The sequence below is a fragment of the Bos javanicus genome, chromosome 23, assembly GCF_032452875.1.
Source record: "Bos javanicus breed banteng chromosome 23, ARS-OSU_banteng_1.0, whole genome shotgun sequence".
Lineage (NCBI taxonomy): Eukaryota > Metazoa > Chordata > Mammalia > Artiodactyla > Bovidae > Bos > Bos javanicus.
In genome coordinates, this window is record NC_083890.1 from 45,001,137 (window position 1) to 45,024,752 (window position 23,616).

Genomic DNA, 23,616 nt, shown 5'->3' on the forward strand with positions numbered 1-23,616 from the left:
AAGTGGCCAAAGTATTGGAGTTTCAGCTTCAGCATCAGTCCTTCCAAGGAATATTCAGGGTTCATTTCCTTTAGGATGGACTGGTTTGATCTCTTTGCTGTCCAAGGGACTCTCAAGAGTCTTCTCCAGCATCATAGTTTGAAAGCATCAATTCTTCAGCACGTAGTTTTCTTTATGGTCCTACTCTCACATCCATACATGATTATTGGAAAAACCATAGCTTTGTTGACAAAGGTGATGCTATTAGGAGCAAATAAAATAATATGTGTGCAACATAAATGCTATCAGGGATATGTATCAACCTACGCCAAACTGTTGTGAACTTGGAATCATCGTCACCCCTTATCCATCCTCCTCTGTGTAGCAAGGGGTAAGTTTGGAACCACACGCCAGCTCCTAGAATCTCTTTCTCCATATGGTTCCAGGTAAGAACCATGTGCCAATGAGAGGCACACCCATGAGATGTAAAAGTGGAGATGTAAAGTAAGGAAGCCATTTGTATCTAATGTTCGTTGAAAACAGTTGTGCAGACGTGAGATTAGCATCAGCTCCTGGACAGGCACCCAGGAATCACAGGCTTTTATCCTCAGCGGCTAAGTTCAAGGGAGGCAGTGCCCAGAGACTGCTGAGATTTGCTGCAGCTTCTTGGCCAGCTCCCTTGATCGTTCTCTCGTAGTGGAAGTCTCTGTGACTTTTATTGCTTTCCCTTTTCCAATAACTGCCAATGCCTCTAAAACCTTCATGCTTGAAAACCCTCAACGGGCTCCCCTGTTCTTGGGGGATCCTGACTGATAATGAGAGTGAATTCCTACATCTTTCCAAATCATGCCCTCAACCCTTAACAAGAGGAGAGAGTCATTCATCCAAAGGAAACAAGGTCCTGAGTGATGGCAGTTTCTGGCTACAGAGAGCAAGAGTAGCTTGAAGCAAACACACACACACACACACACACACACACACACACTTTACAAGACATCTCAAATGTCAAACAAAATATTTTAAAAATATTAGTAAACATTTGACTTACAAGAAAATAATGGAAATTCTCCAAAGCTAAAATAAAATAGAAGAGGAGCTAAGGAAGAGTGATGTGCAGGCAATATTTGAAGAGAGAATCACTCATTATTTCTTGGAATTTATGAGAAACTAATCCTCAGATTCAAAAAGTGCAATTAAATATAAGACATACACAGGACACAGAGCATCCATGTCTTGTATGACATCACAGACACCTTAGACAAAAAGATCCTAGAAGTAGCCAGACTAATAAAGTGCATCTTCCCAAAAGAGAACATTGCTACACTGATAGCTGATTTCTCAGTATCAACAAAGAAGCCAGAAGAGGTGGAATCACAGCTTCAAATATCGAAGAAAAAAATGGCCAACCTATTTCCTCACTGAAAGTGTCTTCTGAAACAGGGACAAAGTAAAGACGTGTTTAGACACATCAAAACAGACCTTATCACCTGCAGACCTACATTAGTGGAAAATGCTAAAGGTTATGCTGCAGGAAGATGGAAAATGGTCTCCAAAGGGGAAGTATGAGATACCAAAAGTGATGACAAGTAACATGTTCAGTTTATGGTGATTTTAAAAAGAATGAACTAAAATCCTGGATGAAAATAGGGTAAGTTGAGAGAGAGCTGATTAGAATTAAGTTATACCCCTCCTCGATTGCTGGTGGGGAGGGCTAGAAATAATGATTTATATTAGCCATTACCACATTAAATAAGCATGTTTTAATGTCTAGAATGGGCTTACCTGGAGGTTCAGAAGGTAAAACAATCTGCCTGCAACGCAGGAGACCCACGTTTGATCCCTGAGTCCGGAAGGTCCCTTGAAGAAGGGAATGTCTACCCACTCCAGTATTCTTGCCTGGAGAATCCCAGGGACAGAGGAGCCAGGTGGGCTATAGCCCATGGGGTCGCAAAGAGTCGGACACAATTGAGTGCCTAACACTTTCACTACACTAATGTTTAGATTCAGTTCAGTTCAGTTCAGTCACTCAGTCGTGTCCGACTCTTTGCGACCCCATGAATCGCAGCACTCCAGGCCTCCCTGTCCATCACCAACTCCCGGAGTTCACTCAGACTCATGTCCATGGAGTCAGTGATGCCATCCAGCCTCTCATCCTCTGTCGTCCACTTCTCCTCCTGCCCCCAATCCCCCCAGCATCAGGGTCTTTTCCAATGAGTTGGTTCTTCGCATGAGGTAGCCAAAGTACTGGAGTTTCAGCTTCAGCATCAGTCCTTCCAATGAACACCCAAGACTGATCTCCTTTAGGATGGACTGGTTGGATCTCGTTGAAGTCCAAGGGACTCTCAAGAGTCTTCTCCAACACCACGGTTCAAAAGCATCAATTCTTTGGCTCTCAGCTTTCTTCACAGTCCAACTCTCACATCTATACATGACCACTGGAAAAACCATAGCCTTGACTAGACAGACCTTTGTTGGCAAAGTAATGTCTCTGCTTTTGAATATGCTGTCTAGGTTGGTTATATCTTTCCTTCCAAGGAGTAAGCATCTTTTAGCCACATAGAAATGGAGTGTATGAATTCTACATCAGTAGAAAGGGAAAAAATGAATAGGAAAAAAAACTGATGAAAATTCAAATCCATAGTGAGAGGCTACTCTAAGATGTGGAGACAAGCATGGGAACAGGACCCAGTGTAAAGTAGATTCAAAGAAAGACCTGTTCTGCAGGATTAAATTCCCGTAACTGAGCTATTTCAGTTAATAATGGAGTCAGATATGCTGGGGGGTGGGGATGGGTGCAGTGGCATTATGGGAAGGTCAGAATATATTTGAAAGGGAAACACAAAGTCTCTGCAGTACTCATTTTAAAGGGATCAACAGAAGCCAAGAAGGAAAGAACGATTAAATCACCCTCTTTGTTCATCCATTTATTAGGGACAAGAGCCCCATCCCTCAGGTTATTCCACAGGCTGCTATTTAATAATACTAAATTGTGATTATAGATGAATTTGGTGGTATGTTCTCCTTTCTACTTCTGGCGACTGTCCCTGGAGAGGAGGTCCTGAGAGTTTCCTGGCAATTAAGAAAAGGCTCTTGATCCTAAAGTGATCTCTGGAGGTGATCAAATTGCTTGCCTTTCATACTAGGCAATGTAACAATTAAGCACAAGTTTGGTTTTTTTGGGTTTTTTTTTTTTTTTTTTACTATTCTGGTACATGCTGTGTATTTATTCGTATATAATTAAAGTTTCAGGATTGGGTTTTAAAGTCCCAAGATTGCCTGATTTACCTTCCTGTTAATGTCAACAGGGCAGTTCTGCACACACATCTGCAGAATAATCTGGACCTACTAGTGAGTGGAGGGGTGAGATGCATGTCCTACTTGTTAACTGGGATTTCTCCCACTGAGAGAGCTAACTGGAAACCAAGCTCTCAGCTCTCCCCTGAAGCTGCCCAGTGCCCCCACATGGAGACTTTACCAACAGAGGCATGCATGCGTGCTAAGTCCCGTCAGTCATGTCCAACTCTGTGCGGCCTTATGGACTATAGCCCACCAGGCTCCTCTGTCTGTGGGATTCTCCAACAAGAATACTAGAGTGGGCTGCAGTGCTCTCCTCCAGGGGAATCTTCCCAACCCAGGGATGGAACTCACGTCTCTGTGTGTCCTGCGTTGGCAGGTGGGTTCTTTACCACTAATGCCACCTGGGAAGCCCTCGGGGGCTACAAAAGAAAGAAAGTGAAAATGAAGTCCCTCAGTCGTGTCCAACTCTTTGCAACCCCATGGACTGTAGCCTACCAGGCTCCTCCATCCATGGACTTTTCCAGGCAAGAATACTGGAGTGGGTTGCCATTGCCTTCTTCAGGGGATCTTCCCCACCCAGGAATCGAACCCGGGTCTCCTGCATTGCAGGCAGACTTACTGGGGGCTGTGTGGTTGGCTAATTAGGAGTCTCTTTCAGGGCAGATGCTTCTATTCCAGCCACACATACTAGAAGCAGGCGTGCCTTTCCAAACAGAGCAGCGCCCAAGAGCACTGCCCCAGACCCACACGTGTTCCGTGTACATTTTGCTCATCCCTCTTACTCTGCTCGCCAAGTGTCCCCACGCCGCCAAACCCAGGGCTCCTGCATCCACCCCATCTCACTTGCCTCTCAGCAGCATTAGGCCCACTCCACTTCTCCTTCCCTGAAACTCTGCTTTTTTTTGGCTCTACTGATAGCAGACCGACTAGTTTTCCTCCTACCGCAGTCTCTGACGTGCCCTCTGCCTGCCCTAAACGATGGTGTTCTTTAAGGCCAACGCGCTGGTGTCCACCTTCATTCCTCATGTAGACCTCCAAACTGATCTCCCTGCTTCCGTCCTCAACCTTCTCTGTAGAGCAGCAATAAACAGGAAATCCGGTCTCTCTCCTAGTGCCTGCAATGGCTTTCCATTATACTTAGAATAAAGCTCGAACTTCTCCTGGGCCCGGCTGAATGTTCTAGACTCTGGTGGAGCCTGTCTCCCCTGACCCTGTGTTACAGCAGCTTCAGCTCTGCTTTGTCCGTGCATCTGTCAGAGCTCTTTCCCACACGAGGACCTCTGCATATGCTGTCCCCCTTCCCTGGAATGTTCTCTGTCCGCTCTTCCATGCCTTGCACTTACCATATACATCCCAGCTTAAAAACAACCTCTCCAGAATGACCTTCCTGGATTGCGTTACGGAAAAGCAAGCGCCTCCCTCCACTTTCCTTCCGATGCGTAGATTCCTGTTTGTTTCTTAGGACACTTATCATGACTGGAATCTGTGTGGTTGTTTAGCTGTTTATGGAAAATCTTGCTGGTTAAACTGTAAGGTCTACAAGGCAGGGCTCATATTTGTCTACATTTAATCCCAGCACCTCGTACAGCACATGGCCTGGGGTACACATGCCATGAAATCGAACGGCTGTGCCAAAGAATGAACCAGGTTTTCCCCTGTTGCCCTGGCAGCTCCTCTGTGCCCTTGACTGACCCCAGAGTTCCTCCTCAGGTACAGAGAGAGGTGCGTGGGGCCAAAGGGCATTGAAGGCGGAGAAAAAGCCGTTAGCAGCCCTGCCTTCAGTGTCTGTGGCTGATATTATATACTTGAAACTTTGAGGTGTTCTTTTGTACAGAAAGTTAGGAGTGACGAAAATTATAGAGAGATTATTGGTACCTTGAAGTATCTCTGGTGTTTTAGTTGTTTTATCTGAGATATAGGACTGATTTATGCTCAAAGAGTTGACAGAGTCATAGTAATGACATATCTTTTATTAAAACAGTTGATATTTGTTCTAATTTGGACTGAACTGTGGCTCAAAAACGGTTCTGGAGAAACCATTTCCAGGCTTACACTTTCCTCTGCTATCACCATTCTCAGCTGTTATTTAGGTAACTGAGTATTCATGTAGCCAAAAAGAGTTCAAAAAAACCCATTAAATCAAGAAGGAGGGGTGGCAAAGGCTGAACTTCAGAAGAGGGATGAAGAAATGACCATGGTGAAAAGAAAACCAGATGAAAGAAAAGCAGTCAAAGGGAAGAGGAGAAGAATCAGTTGCAAAAATAGCCTCTTTATTTATTTATTTATTTGTTTTTTTAACTCTATGAAAGTGTGTGAAAGGTCAGTTTCCCCTTCCTCTTTCTGGCTGGGCTAGCCCTGGCTCTGAGACAGATTCTTGATAAGATCCAATCGAGGGTTCTTGTTAATGGGCAGAAGCTAGTAAGTATGGGGTGCATTAGTATATGTGAAAAGTAAGCCCAGTAATGTGGAATTCCACCAATAGAAAAAGAACAGCAACTTAGGTGGCTGCATGGAACCTAATGTTTTAAGAATGCCATCATAATGAAGAACCTTATGTTGAGGGCAGAACAGAAAGTGAAAAAAAAAAAAAGGAAGGCCTCATAAAGGCAAGGGAGATTTTAGCATTTCACTTCCCTTACTGAGAACAGAGTTTACCAGTGAAAATTCAGATCTGAAAGCTATAAAAACTAAACAGAAACAAAACAAAAACCTTTGTGCTATTTTTCCCCTGAGTTTGGAAACCAGAAAATGCAAAAATCATTTCAGAGGGGCATCCTGGAGAGCTCAGCTAGCACAAACTGGTTGGGAATTAAAACTCGTGTGTTTTGAGCATCTCTCTCCAAACACATCTAGGAACTCATACAAGCCGCATTTTACTATTCCGTGGTAAGAGGGAATTTTGTGACCTTTTGAGAAACTTGTTTTGTCTTTCCTAAGAAGACCACAATAAGGAAGTCAGCCACATTTCTTGGCAATGGGACACTATTTCAGTCCCCAGGCTTGCATTCCTGGGAGTGGAGAGGGCTCTGAACAAGCGACTTGTCATCAGCTTGTCCCACACGTAGACTCCCAAAATGTACACTTACAAACATGTCTAGATTTCCACCCACTGCTGGGGGTTTGTAGAACAGAAGGCCATGGTAACCATGGAAGCATCTTTATGTTAACCTTCTCCCAGACCCAGGGGCTCCAAGGTCCAAGTCTAACAATACTATGAAGAGGAGGTTGAAACCCAAAGATGCAGGAACCTGGACCAGAAACATGGAAGTCGGCCTAGGAGGAAGAAGGAGCCACCGGGACGTGGTGGCAAGCTCCTTTCTGCCCACCACATGTCCTCAGCCCTAAAACCAGGGGCACTACACCTTGGCATTGGACCACATCTTTTCCTCAAAATACTCTCTGCCTTTACCTTACCGTAGACTGTCTGACACTCCTTTTCAACTACTTTTGCAAGATGGACTTCTTTTGTCCATCACTTAAATCAGGGATTTTCAACTGGGATTGCTTTTGCTCTCCAGGGAACACATGGCAATATGTGGAGACAGTTGTGATTGTCACAACCAGGGCTGGGGGGGTGGCGGGGGGCGCTCCTGGCTTCTAGTGAGTTGAGGCAAGGGCCGTGTCACACCTCCTACAAGGTAGAGTCAGCCCCCCATGCCCAGGTATTATCTCTTCAACATCAGGGGTTCAGAGACTGAGAAACCCTGGCTTTCACAGTGTTTATTTCTAGATTCCTTACCACTATTCTCGCTCTCATGCATTCTCTGGGTTATCTCATCAACTACCACTAAAAAATCATCCTCGCTCTGATGGCTCACACAGCTCTATCTCCAGCTAGCTTTCTCTTTTGAGCACCAAACTTGCGTATCTACTATCCTATCCAGGCTTCTTCCGTTTACTGTCCTATAAAGATCCCTTTTGTTTTCACTGTTGGGCTTTTTGATGCTCAGCAAGAAAAATAATTGTTCATAACAGAAAAAGTAGTCTGTGGTTATAGCTATCTGCTTTTAATAAAAGAGAATGGAGATTGACTGTTATTTTGAGAGAACAAAACGCAGCTTAGTGACTGTCTATGAGACGTTAAGATACAGACTGTCTTGACACTCCTTTTCTGGGATGCCTCGAAAGCTGTTTGGGAGAAACCCTTGAGTCTCTTAGGTGTGAAGAATTCTTACCTAGTGTGTCTTTGCAGTGAACGACAACTTGTTCTCTTTGGTTGTGGACTACAAGGGCTCAACCCAGTGCCGCCTGCTGCTACTTAATGCTGTCAAAGCCTCCACGACAGAGAACCTGCCCAGGTCTGTGTGCAACCTGTAGTGTTAGAGTCAGTGTAAGTTGAAATTCATCAGTATCTTTGTGAGTTCCAAGACCATATCTTCTGGACCTTTTAATGGCCTGGAATGCTGAAACATCTCTGCTGCTCATGAGGTGGTTGATGGATATCAGATGAGGGCACTTCCCAAGCAAACTTTTCTTTTGCTTCCAGACCCCATTCCGATCCATCTCTTTCCTTTACGGGGGAGACACAGTGAACTCATGTACCCCCCTCATACAGACTAACTTACAGGCTAACCCTCAATCAACCACTTACATACATCTGGGAAAATCCTCAGTGAGCAACCGCCATTCTTGCCAAACAGCGCGTGAGTCCCTTTAGAGACAGTGTGGAAATGATCCACCGCAGGATCCATCACCTGGAAAGTTTGGAACTTTGCCCCCAGTGCCCGTGCTGACCCGGGGAGGAGAGAGTCGTCGAGAGAAAGGACAGCGTCCTGAGAGACGGGGGCTCTAAAGCAAGGGCGGATTCTTGCGCTTCCCAAACTCTCTCTTTCTTGAAAAGAACAGTCTCCTTCCTCCAACTTGGAGCAGCTTTCTAGAGAGCTGCCCATCTGTCTATGTCTTAAAAACAAGTCTCCATGTGTGCTCTGTGGAGCCAGGCACAGCGGCATGGAGGAAGCATGGATTACAGATGGACAGAGAGGAGGGGTTACAAGGAGGACAGCAGACAAAGCCTGGCGAGTTTCCATCTGGCCCAGTCTCAGAACGGAGGGCCCCAGCCAGCGGGCCCCAGAAAAAAAGAGTCTGCTGGCTCAGCACCTCCTGACTTCCTGCAGGGCTGCAGGGAGGGTGACCCATCTTTACTGAGTCTGTAGTTTAGTTGCCATCATGTGGGCACCCAGAGGTTGTTCGCAGGAGTCACATTTTCTTACAGGTGCTCCTGTGACCCACAACATACTGGTTTTCAGGATTTGGAGTGCCATCTATAGCTTCCCTGGTGGCTCAGTGGTAAAGAATCTGCCTGGAATGCAGTGAGTACAGGAGACGCATGTTCAATCCCTGGGTGGGGCAGATCCCTTGGATGAAGGCATGGCAACCCACCCCAGTGTTCTTTCTTGCCTGGAGAATCCCATGGACAGAGGAGCCTGGCGGAATACAGTCCATAGGTTCGAAAAAAATCGGATGTGACTACAGCAACTTAGCACACGTGCACGCACCATAGCCATGACAAAGGGTAAAGGTGGCCAGCCTGAAGTGGGGTTGACTCTGTGGCCCTGCTAACCACGGGCATAGCCTAATCTGCTGCTGCCAAGGCCAGCTGAGTCTAGCCTGTGGCTGTTGTCCTCTTGCTCTGCAACACTGACTGTCTTCCCAGGCTATGCAGAAGAACCCTTCTTTCTCTTCTGTCCCACTCTGCTGTTTCACTGATTCAAGCATTAATGCCATAGGTATTCAGTGGCCAGAGAGGTTAAGCCCCATGTTAGACACTGGAGGTCACCTGGAGACAGCCCTGCGCCTTGAGTTGTTTCCATCTCTGGAAGGTCTGGCTAGAATTGGACGAATGAGATAGTGTGATGCTGTGATGCAGGTGAGCAGAGGGGTGATCCAGCCCTGCCAAGAAAGGCTGCCTGCTAGAGGTTCCGTTCTGCCCTGGAGGCTGTGATACCTACACTGAGCCCTACAAGGGGAGAAGGTGGAGGGGGCTGAGGAAGGAGAGACACAAGTGTGTGTAATGTACCAGGGGTGAGAACGGGGACCGTGGGTGGAGGGCAGTGTAGTCGGGGGGTAAGGGCCAGGTGAAGGTCATAGGAGAGGGGCTTCGCAGGGCAAGGAAGTCAGATGGGGCAGGCAACTGGATCACGGCGAGCTTTGCAGGCCATGCTGCTGCTAAGTCATGTCAGTCATGTCTGACTCTGTGCGACCCCATAAACGGCAGCCTACCAGGGTCCGCCGTCCCTGGGATTCTCCAGGCAAGAACACTGGAGTGGGTTGCCATTTCCTTCTCCAATGCATGAAAGTGAAAAGTGAAAGTGAAGTCACTCAGTCATGTCCAACTCAGCGACCCCATGGACTGAAGCCTACTGGGCTCCTCCATCCATGGGATTTTCCAGGCAAGAGTACTGGAGTGGGTTGCCATTGCCTTCTCCATTGCAGGCCATATTAGGGGTTTAATTCTTTGTGACACACAGGTTCCAATGAAGAAAATCAGTCAAAAAGTATGATTTGATCAGAAGGTGAAAGGGAGTCCTGAAAAAAAATAGGAGGTGAGAGCTTTGACCTTAAATTGTTTATAATCTAATTGAGAATAGAAGAAAAATACATGAAATCAACAGTGTAAAAATGAAAACTGAATATAATTAAGCACAGAAGAGCCTGATGTAAACCGAAAGAGCTGCAGGAGGGGCAGCGAGAGTCCGCATCTCAGGCAGAAGCAGGATGCGTCAGGGTTGGAACACGCCTGTGACTTGGGCCCCAGAGGTGGCAGAAAGGGCTGGCCGCTCAGCTCTGAGAGGCAGGATGGTTTCTGTGGTGAGGCTGCTTACTTGCAATAAAAGAATGTCAGCACCACCACTGACTCTGAATTCCTGCAAGCCTTTAGATCTCTGAGTCATCAACAGTGTATAAAACCTACACTCTAGGGTCTAAGCAGAGAAGGAAACACTGGCTGTTGTCTGACTCACAGGGTGAAAGCCCACAAAAGCACTCGTGGCAGAGATGTTTTTTCTGGAGTCCCTCTATCGCTCAGAAGCCTAGGTAATCGTACAGTGTTATCCCCTTACTGGCAGAATCCCCTTCAAAGTATGTTTTATTATTTTGCCTCCAGATTGTATCAGATTGTATCATTTTAGGGTGCTGAGGTCTCTGAAATGTTTTGCTATGGGGACACTGGGGAGGCCGGTGCACTATTACTTCAGTCAGTCATTTCAGTCACTCAGTCATGTCCAACTCTTTGCGACCCCATGGACTGCAGCACACCAGGCTTCCCTGTCCATCACCAACTCCCAGAGCTTGCCCAAATTCATGTCCTTCAAGTCATTGATGCCATCCAACCATCTCATGCTTGGTCGTCCCCTTCTCCTCCTGCCTTCAATCTTTCCCAGCATCAGGGTCTTTTCAAATGAGTCAGTTCTTCGCATCAGCTTCAACATCAGTCCTTCTAATCTATATTCAGGACTGATTTCCTTTAGGATTGACTGATTTGATTTCCTTGCTGTCCAAGGGACTCTCAAGAATCTTTAACACCACAGTTCAAAGACATCAATTCTTTGGCGCTCAGCTTTCTTTATGGTCCAATTCTCACATCCATACATGACTCCTGGAAAACCATAGCTTTGACTAGACAGACCTTTATTGGCAAAGTAATGTCTCTGCTTTTCAATATGTTGTCTAGGTTTCTCAGAGTTTTTCTTCCAAGGAGTAAGCATCTTATAATTGCATGTCTGCAGTCACCATCTGCAGTGATTTTGGAGCCCCCAAAAATTAACTTCTGTCACTGTTTCCGTTGTTTCCCCACCTATTTGCCATGAAGTGATGACATGAAGATGCCATGATCTTAGTTTTCTGAATGTTGAGCTTTAAGCCAGCTTTTTCACTCTCCTCTTTCACCTTCATCAGAAGGCTCTTTAGTTCCTCTTCACAATAAAATGCAACAGAAAAAAGTTCTTTGAGGCCTAATTACTAGTGAAAAAGCTTAATTTCCCCTAGAAAAGGAACTGTACATGTTCTCTTTCTTTTCATTCTGGCTCTTGAATGGAACTGCTAAGTTTGAATCTCGACCACAGCAGTCCAGCAAACCTCTGGCAGGCGCATTCCTGTTTCAGTCTTCTGGGTCCTCATGACCTTTCACATCTTCTCATGTTAATGTGTGTGCTTTTGGTTGGGAGGCATCTCAAAGGTGTGTGGGTCTGACTGAGAGGGAAGAATTGAGAAAAGAGTTAGGTAGATGAGAAGAGGGAGGAGTTCTAGAGAAGGAAACAGAATGGAACACAATAATGAGGAGCTGGGGTTGAGTGGAAGCCTGTGGAGATACTGTGGGAAATTCGAGAGACAGACGAGGTCAGAGGAGTGGACAGTGGGCTGAGGCAACAGGGAGCCACAGAAGTAACACGAAACTTGCCTTAAGAGGTTTGGTCTAATTGCAATGTTGAGTATGTACCAAAATAGGAGAAAGTGAGCGAGGTGAAACTGGGGAAGATAAAAGGAATAGGAGGCCATGGGAAACATCTGAGGGGGGAAGTGAATCGAGTTTGGATTGAGAAGGAAAAGAAATGAGTCACTGATTACAGCTGGTGTCTGGGGTGTTATTATTGCTGGAAAGAGTCAGCTTAGAAGAAGGGGTTTGGGTGCTTTGGAGAGGCAGGGACAGAGAGGAGGAGAACAGGAAGAGGCAGGTATATTCCTGACTGCAGCGTCCTAAGAGCCCAGATCTTTCTTTTGTCTCATCCTTAACTGGATAGAATCTAAATGGGCACTCCTTCACCAGGCTGGACACCATCAGAGCCAACTAGCTTCCTATTTATAGAAGAACGCTGCTTTGAAATGTTGGCTAAACTACTTATTAACCCGAAGGACAATAGCATAGTAAGTAAAAAATCACTTAGAAAGTTCAGAAGATTCAGAAAGTTATCTTTTAACCACCTGCTCAAGTCACATACAAGTTCATAAATAATGGCATGCTTTTCTTCCTCAGCCCAATGGAGCATTCATTTCACTTTCCAGGTCCGTAAGACTATTCACATTGCTCCCAACATTTTATTAGGAATATTTTTAAACATAAAGCACAGCTGAAAGAATTTTATAGAGAACACCTGTAACCTGCCTGATAGGTCCTACTATTAATAGTTTACTGTATTTGCTTTGTCATAAACCTATGTATCTATCTATCCACCAACTCATCTTATTTTTGGTGCAGTTCAGTTCAGTTCAGTCAGTCAGTCATGTCCAGCTCTTTGCAACCCCATGAACAGCAACACACCAGGCCTCCCTGTCCATCAGCAACTCCCAGAGTCCACCCAAACCCATGTCCATTGTGTCAGTGATGCCATCCAACCATCTCATTCTCTGTTGTCCCCAGAGTAAACTGCAAACATTACTACTCTTCTGCAATAAATAAAACTATTGTTTTTTAACTTCTGTTCTCTGAATTTTTACCCAACTGGGCTGTGTCAGCCCACCTAGGTAGACTCTGAAGATCAAAGAGAAGTATTTAGCTCTTTCCATGGGTGGCTTATCTTCCCAGTCCCTCATACCCAAGCACTGACTCTTTGATTACAGTTCAGTCGCTCAGTCGTGTCCAGCTCTTTGTGACCCCATGAATCACAGCACGCCAGGCCTCCCTGTCCATCACCAACTCCCGGAGTTCACTCAGACTCACGTCCATCGAGTCCATCTCATCCTCTGTCATCCCCTTCTCCTCCTGCCCTCAATCTTTCTCAGCATTGGGGTCTTTTCCAATGAGTCAACTCTTCGTATGAGGTGGCCAAAGTACTGGAGTTTCAGCTTTAGCATCATTCCTTCCAAAGAAACCCCAGGGCTTATCTCCTTTAGAATGGACTGGTTGGATCTCCTTGCAGTCCAAAGGACTCTCAAGAGTCTTCTCCAACACTACAGTTCAAAAGCAGCAATTCTTCGGTGCTCAGCTTTCTTCACAGTCCAACTCTCACATCCATGCATGACCACAGGAAAAACCATAGCCTTGACTAGACTGACCTGTGTTGGCAAAGTAATGTCTCTGCTTTTGAATATGCTATCTAGCTTGGTCATAACTTTCCTTCCAAGGAGTAAGCGTCTTTTAATTTCATGGCTGCAGTCACCATCTGCAGTCATTTTGGAGTACCCAAAAATAAAGTCTGACACTGTTTCCACTGTTCCCCCATCTATTTCCCATGAAGTGATGGGACCAGATGCCATGATCTTCATTTTCTGAATGTTGAGCTTTAAGCCAACTTTTTCACCCTCCACTTTCACTTTCATCAAGAGGCTTTTTAGTCCCTCTTCACTTTAAGCCAACTTTTTCACCCTCCACTTTCACTTTCATCAAGAGGCTTTTTAGTCCCTCTTCACTTTCTGCCATAAGGGTGGTGTCATCTGCATATCTGAGGTTATTGATATTTCTCCCGGCAATCTTGATTCCAGCTTGTGTTTCTTCCAGCCCAGCGTTTCTCATGATGTACTCTGCATATAAGTTAAATAAGCAGGGTGACAATATACAGCCTTGACGTACTCCTTTTCCTATTTGGAACCAGTCTGTTGTTCCATGTCCAGTTCTAACTGTTGCTTCCTGACCTGCATACAGATTTCTCAAGAGGCAGGTCAGGTGGTCTGGTATTCCCATCTCTTTAGAATTTTCAAGTTTGTGCTGATTCACACAGTCAAAGGCTTTGGCATAGTCGATAAAGCAGAAGTAGATGTTTTTCTGGAACTGTCTTGCTTTTTCCATGATCCTGTGGATGTTGGAAATTTGATCTCTGCTTCCTCTGCCTTTTCTAAAACCAGCTTGAACATCTGGAAGTTCACGGTTCACATATTGCTGAAGCCTGGCTTGGAGAATTTTGAGCATTACTTTACTAGCATGTGAGATGAGTGCAATTGTGCGGTAGTTTGAGCTTTCTTTGGCATTGCCTTTCTTTGGGATTGGAATCAAAACTGCCCTTTTCCAGTCCTGTGGCCAGTGCTGAGTTTTCCAAATTTGCTGGCATATTGAGTGCAGCACTTTCACAGCATCACCTTTCAGGATTTGAAATAGCTCAACTGGAATTCCATCACCTCCACTAGCTTTGTTCGTAGTGATGCTTTCTAAGGCCCACTTGACTTCACATTCTGGGATGTCTGGCTCTAGGTGAGTGATCACACCATCATGATTATCTGGGTCGTGAAGCTCTTTTTTGTACAGTTCTTCTGTGTATTCTTGCCTCCTCTTCTTAATATCTTCTGCTTCTGTTAGGTCCATACCATTAATAGTGCCTAATCTGTGCCCTTGGAGAAGGCAATGGCACCCCACCCCAGTACTCTTGCCTGGAAAATCCCATGGATGGAGGAGCCTGGTAGGCTTCAGTCCATGGGGTCGCGAAGAGTCAGACATGACTGAGCAACTTCACTTTTACTTTTCACTTTCATGTACTGGAGAAGGAAATGGCAACCCACTCCAGTGTTCTTGCCTGGAGAATCCCAGGGACGGCAGAGCCTGGCGGGCTGCCATCTACGGGTCCCGCAGAATCGGACACGACTGAAGTGACTTAGCAGTAGCAGTAGCAGTAATCTGTGCCCTTGAGTTCCTAGTAAGTAGAAAAGGGAATTTTTACAAACCCAGTTATCTTCCATAAACTCTCGTATTTGACATGGCAAAGACTCCTGGTGGAAGAGTGAAAAAAAGTCCCTAAGATAAATAAGTAATATAACCTATGTCTACATACCTAGATTGCCATCTATGCAGCAAAACTGCACCTTTAGTAACATAAGGGCCACAGAGAATACAGATGGTTTCTGCTTTTGGATACAAAATATTCCCAGAAAGACCATCACCCCTGTCCCAAACTGTGGGATTTAGAGGCAGAAACTACAGTGAGAGAAGCTGGTGAGGAGTGAGGTCAAGTTTTTTAGCTGGCAAATGGATATTATCAAAACCAGAGATTGCCTTACTAAGATTTACAAAACAAGCATTTACTGTGTGTGTTTCACCGTGCGTAGTTTTCAAGCTTAAGGAACATGATCTGCCACTGTAATAACAAGCCTGGGTACAATGGTGTTCTATTAAGATTTGTTTTGCCTCCATCTTCATGTCTATTGTTTTATTTATGTTTACGTTTTAATTGATGTTTTGACCATGTGGTTGCCTTGAGGAGATTTTGTGAAGGCTTCCATTTTGAAACACATTTTAAAAATAATATATTTAATGTACAGTAAGCAAAAATATTCTTGTGTATGTACCCAGAAGTAAAATCTTACTGGTGCACTAAAACTTCATTTTAAATGTCTATTCATTAGTATGATAAACAAACCAAAGACGTGATCTTAGAGTCTCGAGAGAAAGAACCTCAGTTTGGGGAGAGCCAATAGAAGGAACTAATTCTCAGATCCAAGTGCTGCCGAACAGAGAGGAAGGAGGGAGAAGACTGAAGCAAATGTGAACTGGGCAATGTTACATCAGCTCAGGACAAGGAACAGCACATGGAGGAAAAAGCCTCTCGATGACCAGTCTGAGAAGGTGGAGGCTTCTCAGACTGGTCAGCTCAGTCTGGTTGACTGAGTCGGTCAACTCAACCTAAGTTGGTCAACTCAACCTAAGGGCTGGTGTCATAAGGAAATGAAATAGAGGAAAGAGGCAGAGAACTGACTTTAAAATGTTATTGTCTGATTTTTAAAATGTCTCGGCTCTCTGAGTTTCTTTCGCTGAAAACAATCAAGTGCTCTTGGATCCCCAAAAATCTTGGAGATAAGTGTGTGGCTATCCTAGCCTTCCAAAGGAGGGAGATTTGTCACCTCTGTGGGTAATCTGAGTGACCAAGACTTGGGTCTTTCTCAATAGTCAGGCAAATGCATCCTGTTTTAATTTGAGCCTCAGACGCAGGGAAGCTATTTAGAGCAGCTACTTGTCTACTATGAAGTTAGTAAAACTAAGTGCTCGTTACTTTCCGTGTTGCCATTCGTATAACCTTACAGGAATTCTCCATAGGCTGGTAAATTTTAGTACTTATCTGCAAGGCTACTTTGCAACCACAGACTCTGAAGTGCAATTATTATATGATACTTAAATCAGTCTTTCATGCTTATGTTTCTGTCTCCAAGATGTTCAGATGGAAGTAGGTATCACACAAAGGATAGAAGGAAAGGTGTAACTTAGTAGGAAAAGATGAAAAGAAAGAACAACACTTGCCTTTTAACCAATGCTCTTGGAATGAGGTATTTAAATAAAAATCGACCGAAATGATGGCTCAGTTGACGAGGAAAGATAGCTTCCTCCCATCCCCTCTGTTTACGCATACTATTGTTGCAGCCCATGATGTTTTGTTTACTTTGGAAGGAAATATTTTACCCCCTCAGAGATAATTAATTTTTGTCAGCTTCACTGTTTATAAGGGAAACTGAGAAACTGTTAATTGAAATACAGAATGAGTCACTGTTTTCAGTAATTTTTGGCAGCATTCTAATTTGTGTCAATCCCAGCCCAATTATTAGATTTTTTGGAAGCAGAAAGCATATTTGATTTTTCTCTTACTAAATTTTTCTCCTGTTTTTTTCAAAAATATGTGCTGCCTGACAAAGGTTATGTAATTTATGTCAACGTGAGGTGAAATGCCAGTACCTGCGGAACACCAGGAGGTTTATGGCGTCACACCTGGCTCTTCGCACTGGCTCAATATTTAGAAAGCTCACAGAATACAATCTTCCTCTTTTCCACACTCCTACCCCTCAGCCCTGATCAAACAATGTGATTCTTTTAAAGACCTTTTAGCTGGTATTAAGCCACAGTATATGGCCCATCACTCATGACATCCCTGAAGTAAACTTCCCAGAAGCCATCAGGGAGAACTCATTTGGAAATCCAATTGAATGTCGCTTGCAAAGGGCAGGCTCCTAGAAGAGGCGACCAGTCATGCATTCCTGAGTTATTTGTCGTAAAAGCATTAATCACTGTGAACTCATTTGCTCCCGATGCAAACTCGCCACACTGTAGCACAGGAATTCTGTTCCAAGCGATCATTAACGTAGAGAACAGAAGCTGCTGACTGTGGGCAGGGATAATAAACTCTGTCAGATCAGTGGCCAGTATAATGGGACTGTTAATGGTTCCTAATAGAAGTCGGACCTTCCTGACGGAGTGAAGGTGGAGCAGAGAGGCAGGCAGCTCCCCTGGGCAGACAGCCCCATCTCTGGCCTGCTGGAGGATGAAAGGAGCATCAGTGTCGGTCACAGAGCATTGCTAGGGCTCTGAGGTGGCCATCGCTGGGAGCATGGGCAGCAGCTATGGGTTGGGGAGGGACCCGTGGAGACGCAACCACACTCCAGCCGGTCGCCGGCCGCAGGCAAGGTTGCCGTCGGACATCTGGCGCTGTGGACATCCCAGAACCTTGAACTCACCCCACTCCACGCTGGGTCACCACTGACAGGGAGGATGGCAATCACAGGGACGATAGCACAGCCGGGCACGGGAGCATGTGACGCGGCTCTGTGACATTCCTAAGCCCCGGCCACTGCTGTGACTGAGGTGCTGACACGGCTGTCCCGGGGCTCAGCAGTGGGGCTCGGTGGCTTCCAAGAGCTGAGGGAACTGGGGAGAAGGGATGGAAGAGGGATGCTCGCTTTAAACATAAAAAGTGTAAAGTACTAACACTGCGAGATATTTGCCAATAAGCACAGAGTACCACAGCGGAACTGAATCAACGCGTTTAATAGATGAAAGGACATTGCCAATAGACTCCAGTCACCTCTCCCAGATGAGTTCCCAGAAACCAGAGCGGAGTGGGACACGCCAGTCTGTGCCAGAAAACACCACTCATCCTCGATTATGTTGTTTACTAAAACCTAGTGTTCAAGAGTTTGAAAGATGTGAGAAAACAGATGGTTATAAAGGAGGAGGTGAAGCAGGGAAAGCGCCGGGAGAGTTTTCAGAGGAGCCTCTCCCCACCCCCTGCCCAGCACCCATCACCGTCAGCAGGACCATCCCACGGAACTAGGCACCCCACAGCGGGCAGAGATGGGCTGATGGCTTCTCGGCCTCTCCCCCACAGAGCCGACGAACACGCGCCGAGAGTGCTAGACTCCACGGCACTGGGGGAGCGAAACCAGCAAGAGGGAAATTCAGAGACAGCGGCGTGGAAGACTGCGCTGGCTGTGAACAGCGTGGACGAGATGAACCCGGGGGTGGGGGTGGGGTTCACACAGACTGTCGAGGCATGAACAGGAGTGTGAAGGGGGAGCAGCATGCTGAGTGCAAAGAGGGAAGGAAGCAGCCTGGTTCGGTGACGGAGTGTTGCATATGCGTGTGTGTGTGTGTGTGTGTTAAGATAGTGGAGCAGCAGGCAATACGCAAGACCAGAAGGGTGGTCGCGTGTTACAAAGAGCCTTGGTAGCCAGACAGAGGAGTCCGGATCAATGTGGTGGGCAGTAGAGACCCGCTGTAAGCCCTTGGCCTCTGAGGAGCAGAGCCAAGCCAAGTTCTGGAAAGTTTCATCTGGTGTCTGTGTAGGAGGGGAGACTGGAGGGGAAGAGAGAATTGGGGGCACTGGGGGCAGCTGGGGCGCCCTGACTTGACTAGCTCTCACCGTTCCTCCTGCAGCACACGTTCATCTTGCCCTTCTCACTAGTTGAGGTCATCCTCAGACCACACTGCTACCCACTGAGGAAGAAAGGACTCACTCTGTTGGCCGCTGCTTGCCTCGCCTATGTCAGCAGGTAAGACTGGCAGAGAGAAAAATCAACTTGGACTGGTCATTCCAGACTCTGAGGAATATTCCAGAAGCAGCACACTGTTCTATAAGCGTGCCTTCATCTTGGGACAGCAGGGATTTCACCATCTTCTAATTTGCAAGAAAAAATGAATCTTATTGCTTGCTTTTGCTGCTCGTGGAAACATCACTTGCCCAAGAATACGTAGGTATGCGTGCGTGCACACACAGCGGGTCACGAGCTCTCCCAACCCCTCGTGAAGAATTCATCTTTGTAAAGCTATGCATGTTACTTTCCCTAGGAAAACATTGATCTTTGGTTCCATCTGTAATTAAAATGTTTGAATGCTTGAATGACCTAGGGCACCTAAACATATTCCATCTGAAAAGTCATTTGACAGATTGAGGGGCCGAGGTTTGGTCCATCCGTCTTGCCTGGATCACCATGGGCTTATTTGCATCAACATCTGGCACTTGAGCACCGAGAGGGCATTTGGGCAACTGCCCAGGGGCTTGCAGAACAGCCTAGCTGGAGGCCTGGGAGATAATATAAGGAGCTGGCCTAGATTTCATCATTCAGCCACCTGGCGACACTAATTCTCAGAAATTTTGCCCAATGCCTGTAATCAAGGGAAAGTGCTTGGCCACGCACCGGTAACTGGAAACCCCCCTTTCCATTCCACAGCCTTCTCATCCACGGCCAAGCTCTGGCTCTACTGGGAGGGGCTTACCAAGGAAAATACCTGCAGATTGCATGTAAATCATGGTGTTCCTACGTTAGCCTCGACTCACCTGAGCTTTTCACATCTGCCAATTTGGCTAACTCCCCAACCCCCACTGGGGGAAAGTTTCACCCAGGGCAGTGTTCTGGTAGAGACAAAAGCCTGGGAGAGAACACAGTCCACAGGACTTGGTCTCCAGCAGCTCCTGCTTCCCCAGCCTTTGTCTTAGAGCCGTAACCTTTATGCCCAGAACTCAGGTGCTGGTTCCTCGATAGCCTTCCCTTCCCTTTTGCAAGATATGCTCCTCCTGCACTTCTGCAGCCTTCTTTCCCTGAGGGCAAAGTCCCTTCAGGTTTCTCCTTTCCCTAAGAAATCACTTGCTCAGTAAATCCACCCCAGCTCTCCATTGACCTACACTGTTCACTAGCCTGGGCCTCTGCCTTTTAACAAAGGACAGTTTGAGAGAATAAAGCATAAACTGGGGACCTGCTAGTAGCTGAGGTCTGGAGCACGGTGTCGAGGAGGATTCTGGGACCCTAAAAGAGTTGTGCTATCATCTAGCAATATCTGCCAATAGCATGTGATTGGAGAGTGGTGTTGGAGAAGACTCTTGAGAGTCCCTTGGACTGCAAGGAGATCCAACCAGTCCATTCTAAGGGAGATCAGTCCTGGGTGTTCATTGGAAGGACTGATGCTAAAGCTGAAATGCCAATACTTTGGCCACATCATGCAAAGAGTTGACTCATTGGAAAAGACTCTGATGCTGGGAGGGATTGGGGGCAGGAGGAAAAGAGGATGACAGAGGATGAGATGGCTGGATGGCGTCACCGAGTTGATGGACATGAGTTTGGGTGAACTCCGGGACTTGGTGATGGACAGGGAGGCCTGGTGTGCTGCGATTCATGGGGGTCGCAAAGAGTCGGACACGACTGAGCGACTGAACTGAACTGAACTGGAGAGTGGTGGGACATGTGCTGTGTATTTTCCAAGCCTGGCTTAACCAAAGAAATAAATCCCTAACTACAGAATATCTAGGACCTGGGGTGGGGTAAGCATATGCATAAAAGATACATTTTTTCCTCTTGTGTGTGTTGAGAAGAAGCAGGATGGTAGCTGGTTGATTACGCACATGCATTTCCATACTGGCTTTTTTTTTTTTTTTTTTTGGTGGACTTTCAGCTGATTTTATTCTTTCTTGCCAAGGGTAACTTTTAGACTTTGTATATAAGATAGCATTTTTGGTTTATTAATTTTTTTCTGCCTAAGGACTTGGGGGTTGATAATCAATCCTCATATCTACCCTCACTCTTTCTCCTCAGAAACCAAGGAGGTCAAAGAGCACCTGAGGCCACTGGTATTTGGAGAAAACTGTGATGCCTGTAAAGATGAAATGCAATGGTCAAGAGGGTTTGGTTCATAGCTGCCCGGGCATGTACTCTGACATGCAGGGAACGTGGGTGTTGGAGAAAGGAGGTATAACAAGAAGGCACTTATTCCTCAATGCCAGGCATTGAGCAAAAGGTATGAGGACACGGAGATGTACAAGATACCAGGTTGCCTTCAAGAACTGCCCGAGACAGAGAAAGGAAAAGAGACGATGGTCAAACAGGGTGATGAGACTCTCAGAGGGATAAGCACAGGGTGCTGGAGAATGTCGAGGACTGGCTTCTCAAGGGAGGCGGTGTCTGACGTTAAGTCAACAGCGATGTGGAAAAGAGAGTCAGGCAGAGGGAAGGGCATACCCGAAAGGCTAGAGGAGCTGAGGGCATGGCTGAACTGGAAGACAGGGAGGAATTAGATCAAGAATTCACATCAGTGGGTTCAGACTTCTGAACGGAGGGGGTTTTCTCTGTGAAAGTTTTCACAGACAGGTGAAATAACGTGGCTTGTGGAAGAAAGATGACTAGAAAGATGATTCTGGCTGAAAAGTGTGTAAATTAAAGAGGAACAAGACAGGGAAGCCAGTTTGTGGCATTTGCAGTAACTCTGGAGAGTTGATGTTGGCTTACAGATGATGATACCAATCAGTCTGCAAACAGAATCAGAGAGGGTGGGTGATGGAAGGCTCAGCGGGTTAAATGACATGGCCAAGGTCACATGGCGAGGGAAAATCAAAGCTGAGACTTAAATCAAGGACTTTCAAATCCAGTTCTCTTTTCAGTGTATTCAGATGGCCAAGTATTTTGTTCACTCCCTGTTTGGGGCTTCCCTGGCAGTTCAGATGGTAAAGAATTTGCCTGCAATGTGGGATACCCAGGTTCGACCCCTGAGTCTGGAAGATCCCCTGGAGAATGGCAACCCACTCCAGTATTCTTGCCTGGAGAATCCCACGGACAGAGAAGCCTGGACTAACACGGTGTAAAATATACACTACTAAATGCTGGAGGGGTGAGAATGCAAACAATCTTACCATCATCTCTAGAGTCTAAAAGCTTGCATGAAGTCCTTCTCAGGTCTGTGCTCAAACTGTACGTTACAGCGAAATAATAGAGCAAATGAAGGGAAGGGACGGAGCCTTATCACCAGCAGGAATGTAGGCAAGTGGACCCTGACAGGGAGTTGAAGTGTTTTGGGATTTGGGTTTTCTTATTATTAATGAGGGGCTTCCCAGGTGGCTCACTGGTAAGCAAGCTGCCTGCCAATGCAAGAGATGGGAGTTCGACCCCTGGGTCGGGAAGATCCTCTGGAGAAGGAAATAGCAACCTGCTCCAGTATTCTTGCCGGGGAAATCCCACGGACAGAGGAGCCTGGTGGGTTACAGTCCATGAGGTCATGAAAGAGAGGACACACTTTAGTGATGAAACAACAACAACTCGTTAAGGAAGTACAAAATCAGCACTCTGGCCCGTAGGCCTCATTTTTGCCGGAGTGCACCAAAGGCACCTGTATACCGGCTTTATACGCTGCCCTCCTTCTTGACAGCTCCCCACTCTGGCTGTTCCCTCACCAGAGGAGCTCAGACTCATTGCTGCCAGCTGCCTCCACCCTTACGTAACACCCTGGGGGCTACATGGGCCTTCTCGGCCACAGATGACCATCAACAAGTCCCACAGACTGTGGATATCCATGGAGATATTTTAGGGTCATTTGTCAGGCGTGTCCATTTGGATGCTCAAATAGGGAAACCACATAGCAGGAATGAGGTAAAGAATATGGTCCCGAGCCAGAGAGAGCGTGGGAAACCAACATGAGTCAAAAAAATGGAAACAGCCCTGACCCGGGGAAGCATTTCTCTGCTGAAACCATGTTACAATGACTTAAAAATAGTCCCCAAGACCATGGGGACGGCCTCCTATGTGGCACTTGCTTTTTTGTTATTTTTCAGATTGCAAAATTGGAGGGTTGACCCCGAAGAGGGAAAATAAAGCTTCGCAATGTAGTAATAACTGTAAATCTTTCATTTCCTTTGGAAAGCATTAGTCATCTATAAATATGGTAGCTCACTCACTCCACCCTTCTCTCTCACCCCGGAACACATCACCTAGCTCTCTGTGAGGCTGTGCTGAAGAGCAGGAAAACAGAAATGTTCCTACTGCTGGCTTTTATTCACTCTTTTATTGAACAAATATTTCCCCTAACACAGGACTGGTCCTGCTGGGGAAAGCAAAGCTATATAAGGCCAAGCCCCAGCTGGGAGGGGGTTTGTTCTTAATAAGTGGAGATGAGCCATGCATGCAAATTATAAGAACACAAGATGGGAAGTGATAAACTGTCATAACAAGTATGAGGAGCCAACAGGAACACAAGGAGGAAGCGGTTACGTCTGGCTGGGCCGTGTGGGAAGGACTTCATCAAAGGTGTCGTTGGATCTGGGCCCTCAAGGACTGGCTGGGTTGGAGCAGCAAAAAAAAAAAAAAAAAAAATAGAAACTGAACAACACAGCACAATCGCAAAGCCAAGAGGACACAGATCCCATTAAAGCAATGGTTTCACTTTAGCCGGACCTACAACTGAAA

General features: G+C 46.2%; 1 protein-coding gene across 2 annotated transcripts in view; it reads left to right on the top strand.

The window, feature by feature from the left end:
* The window catches only part of ADTRP (androgen dependent TFPI regulating protein), a 67,307-nt gene that overhangs the window by 23,382 nt on the left and 20,309 nt on the right, over positions 1–23,616 (top strand). For both annotated transcript variants that reach the window (XM_061398864.1, XM_061398863.1), the window contains exon 4: positions 18,830–18,945. In XM_061398864.1, coding sequence (XP_061254848.1) covers positions 18,830–18,945 — 116 coding nt within the window. The remainder of the gene's footprint in view (positions 1–18,829; positions 18,946–23,616) is intronic.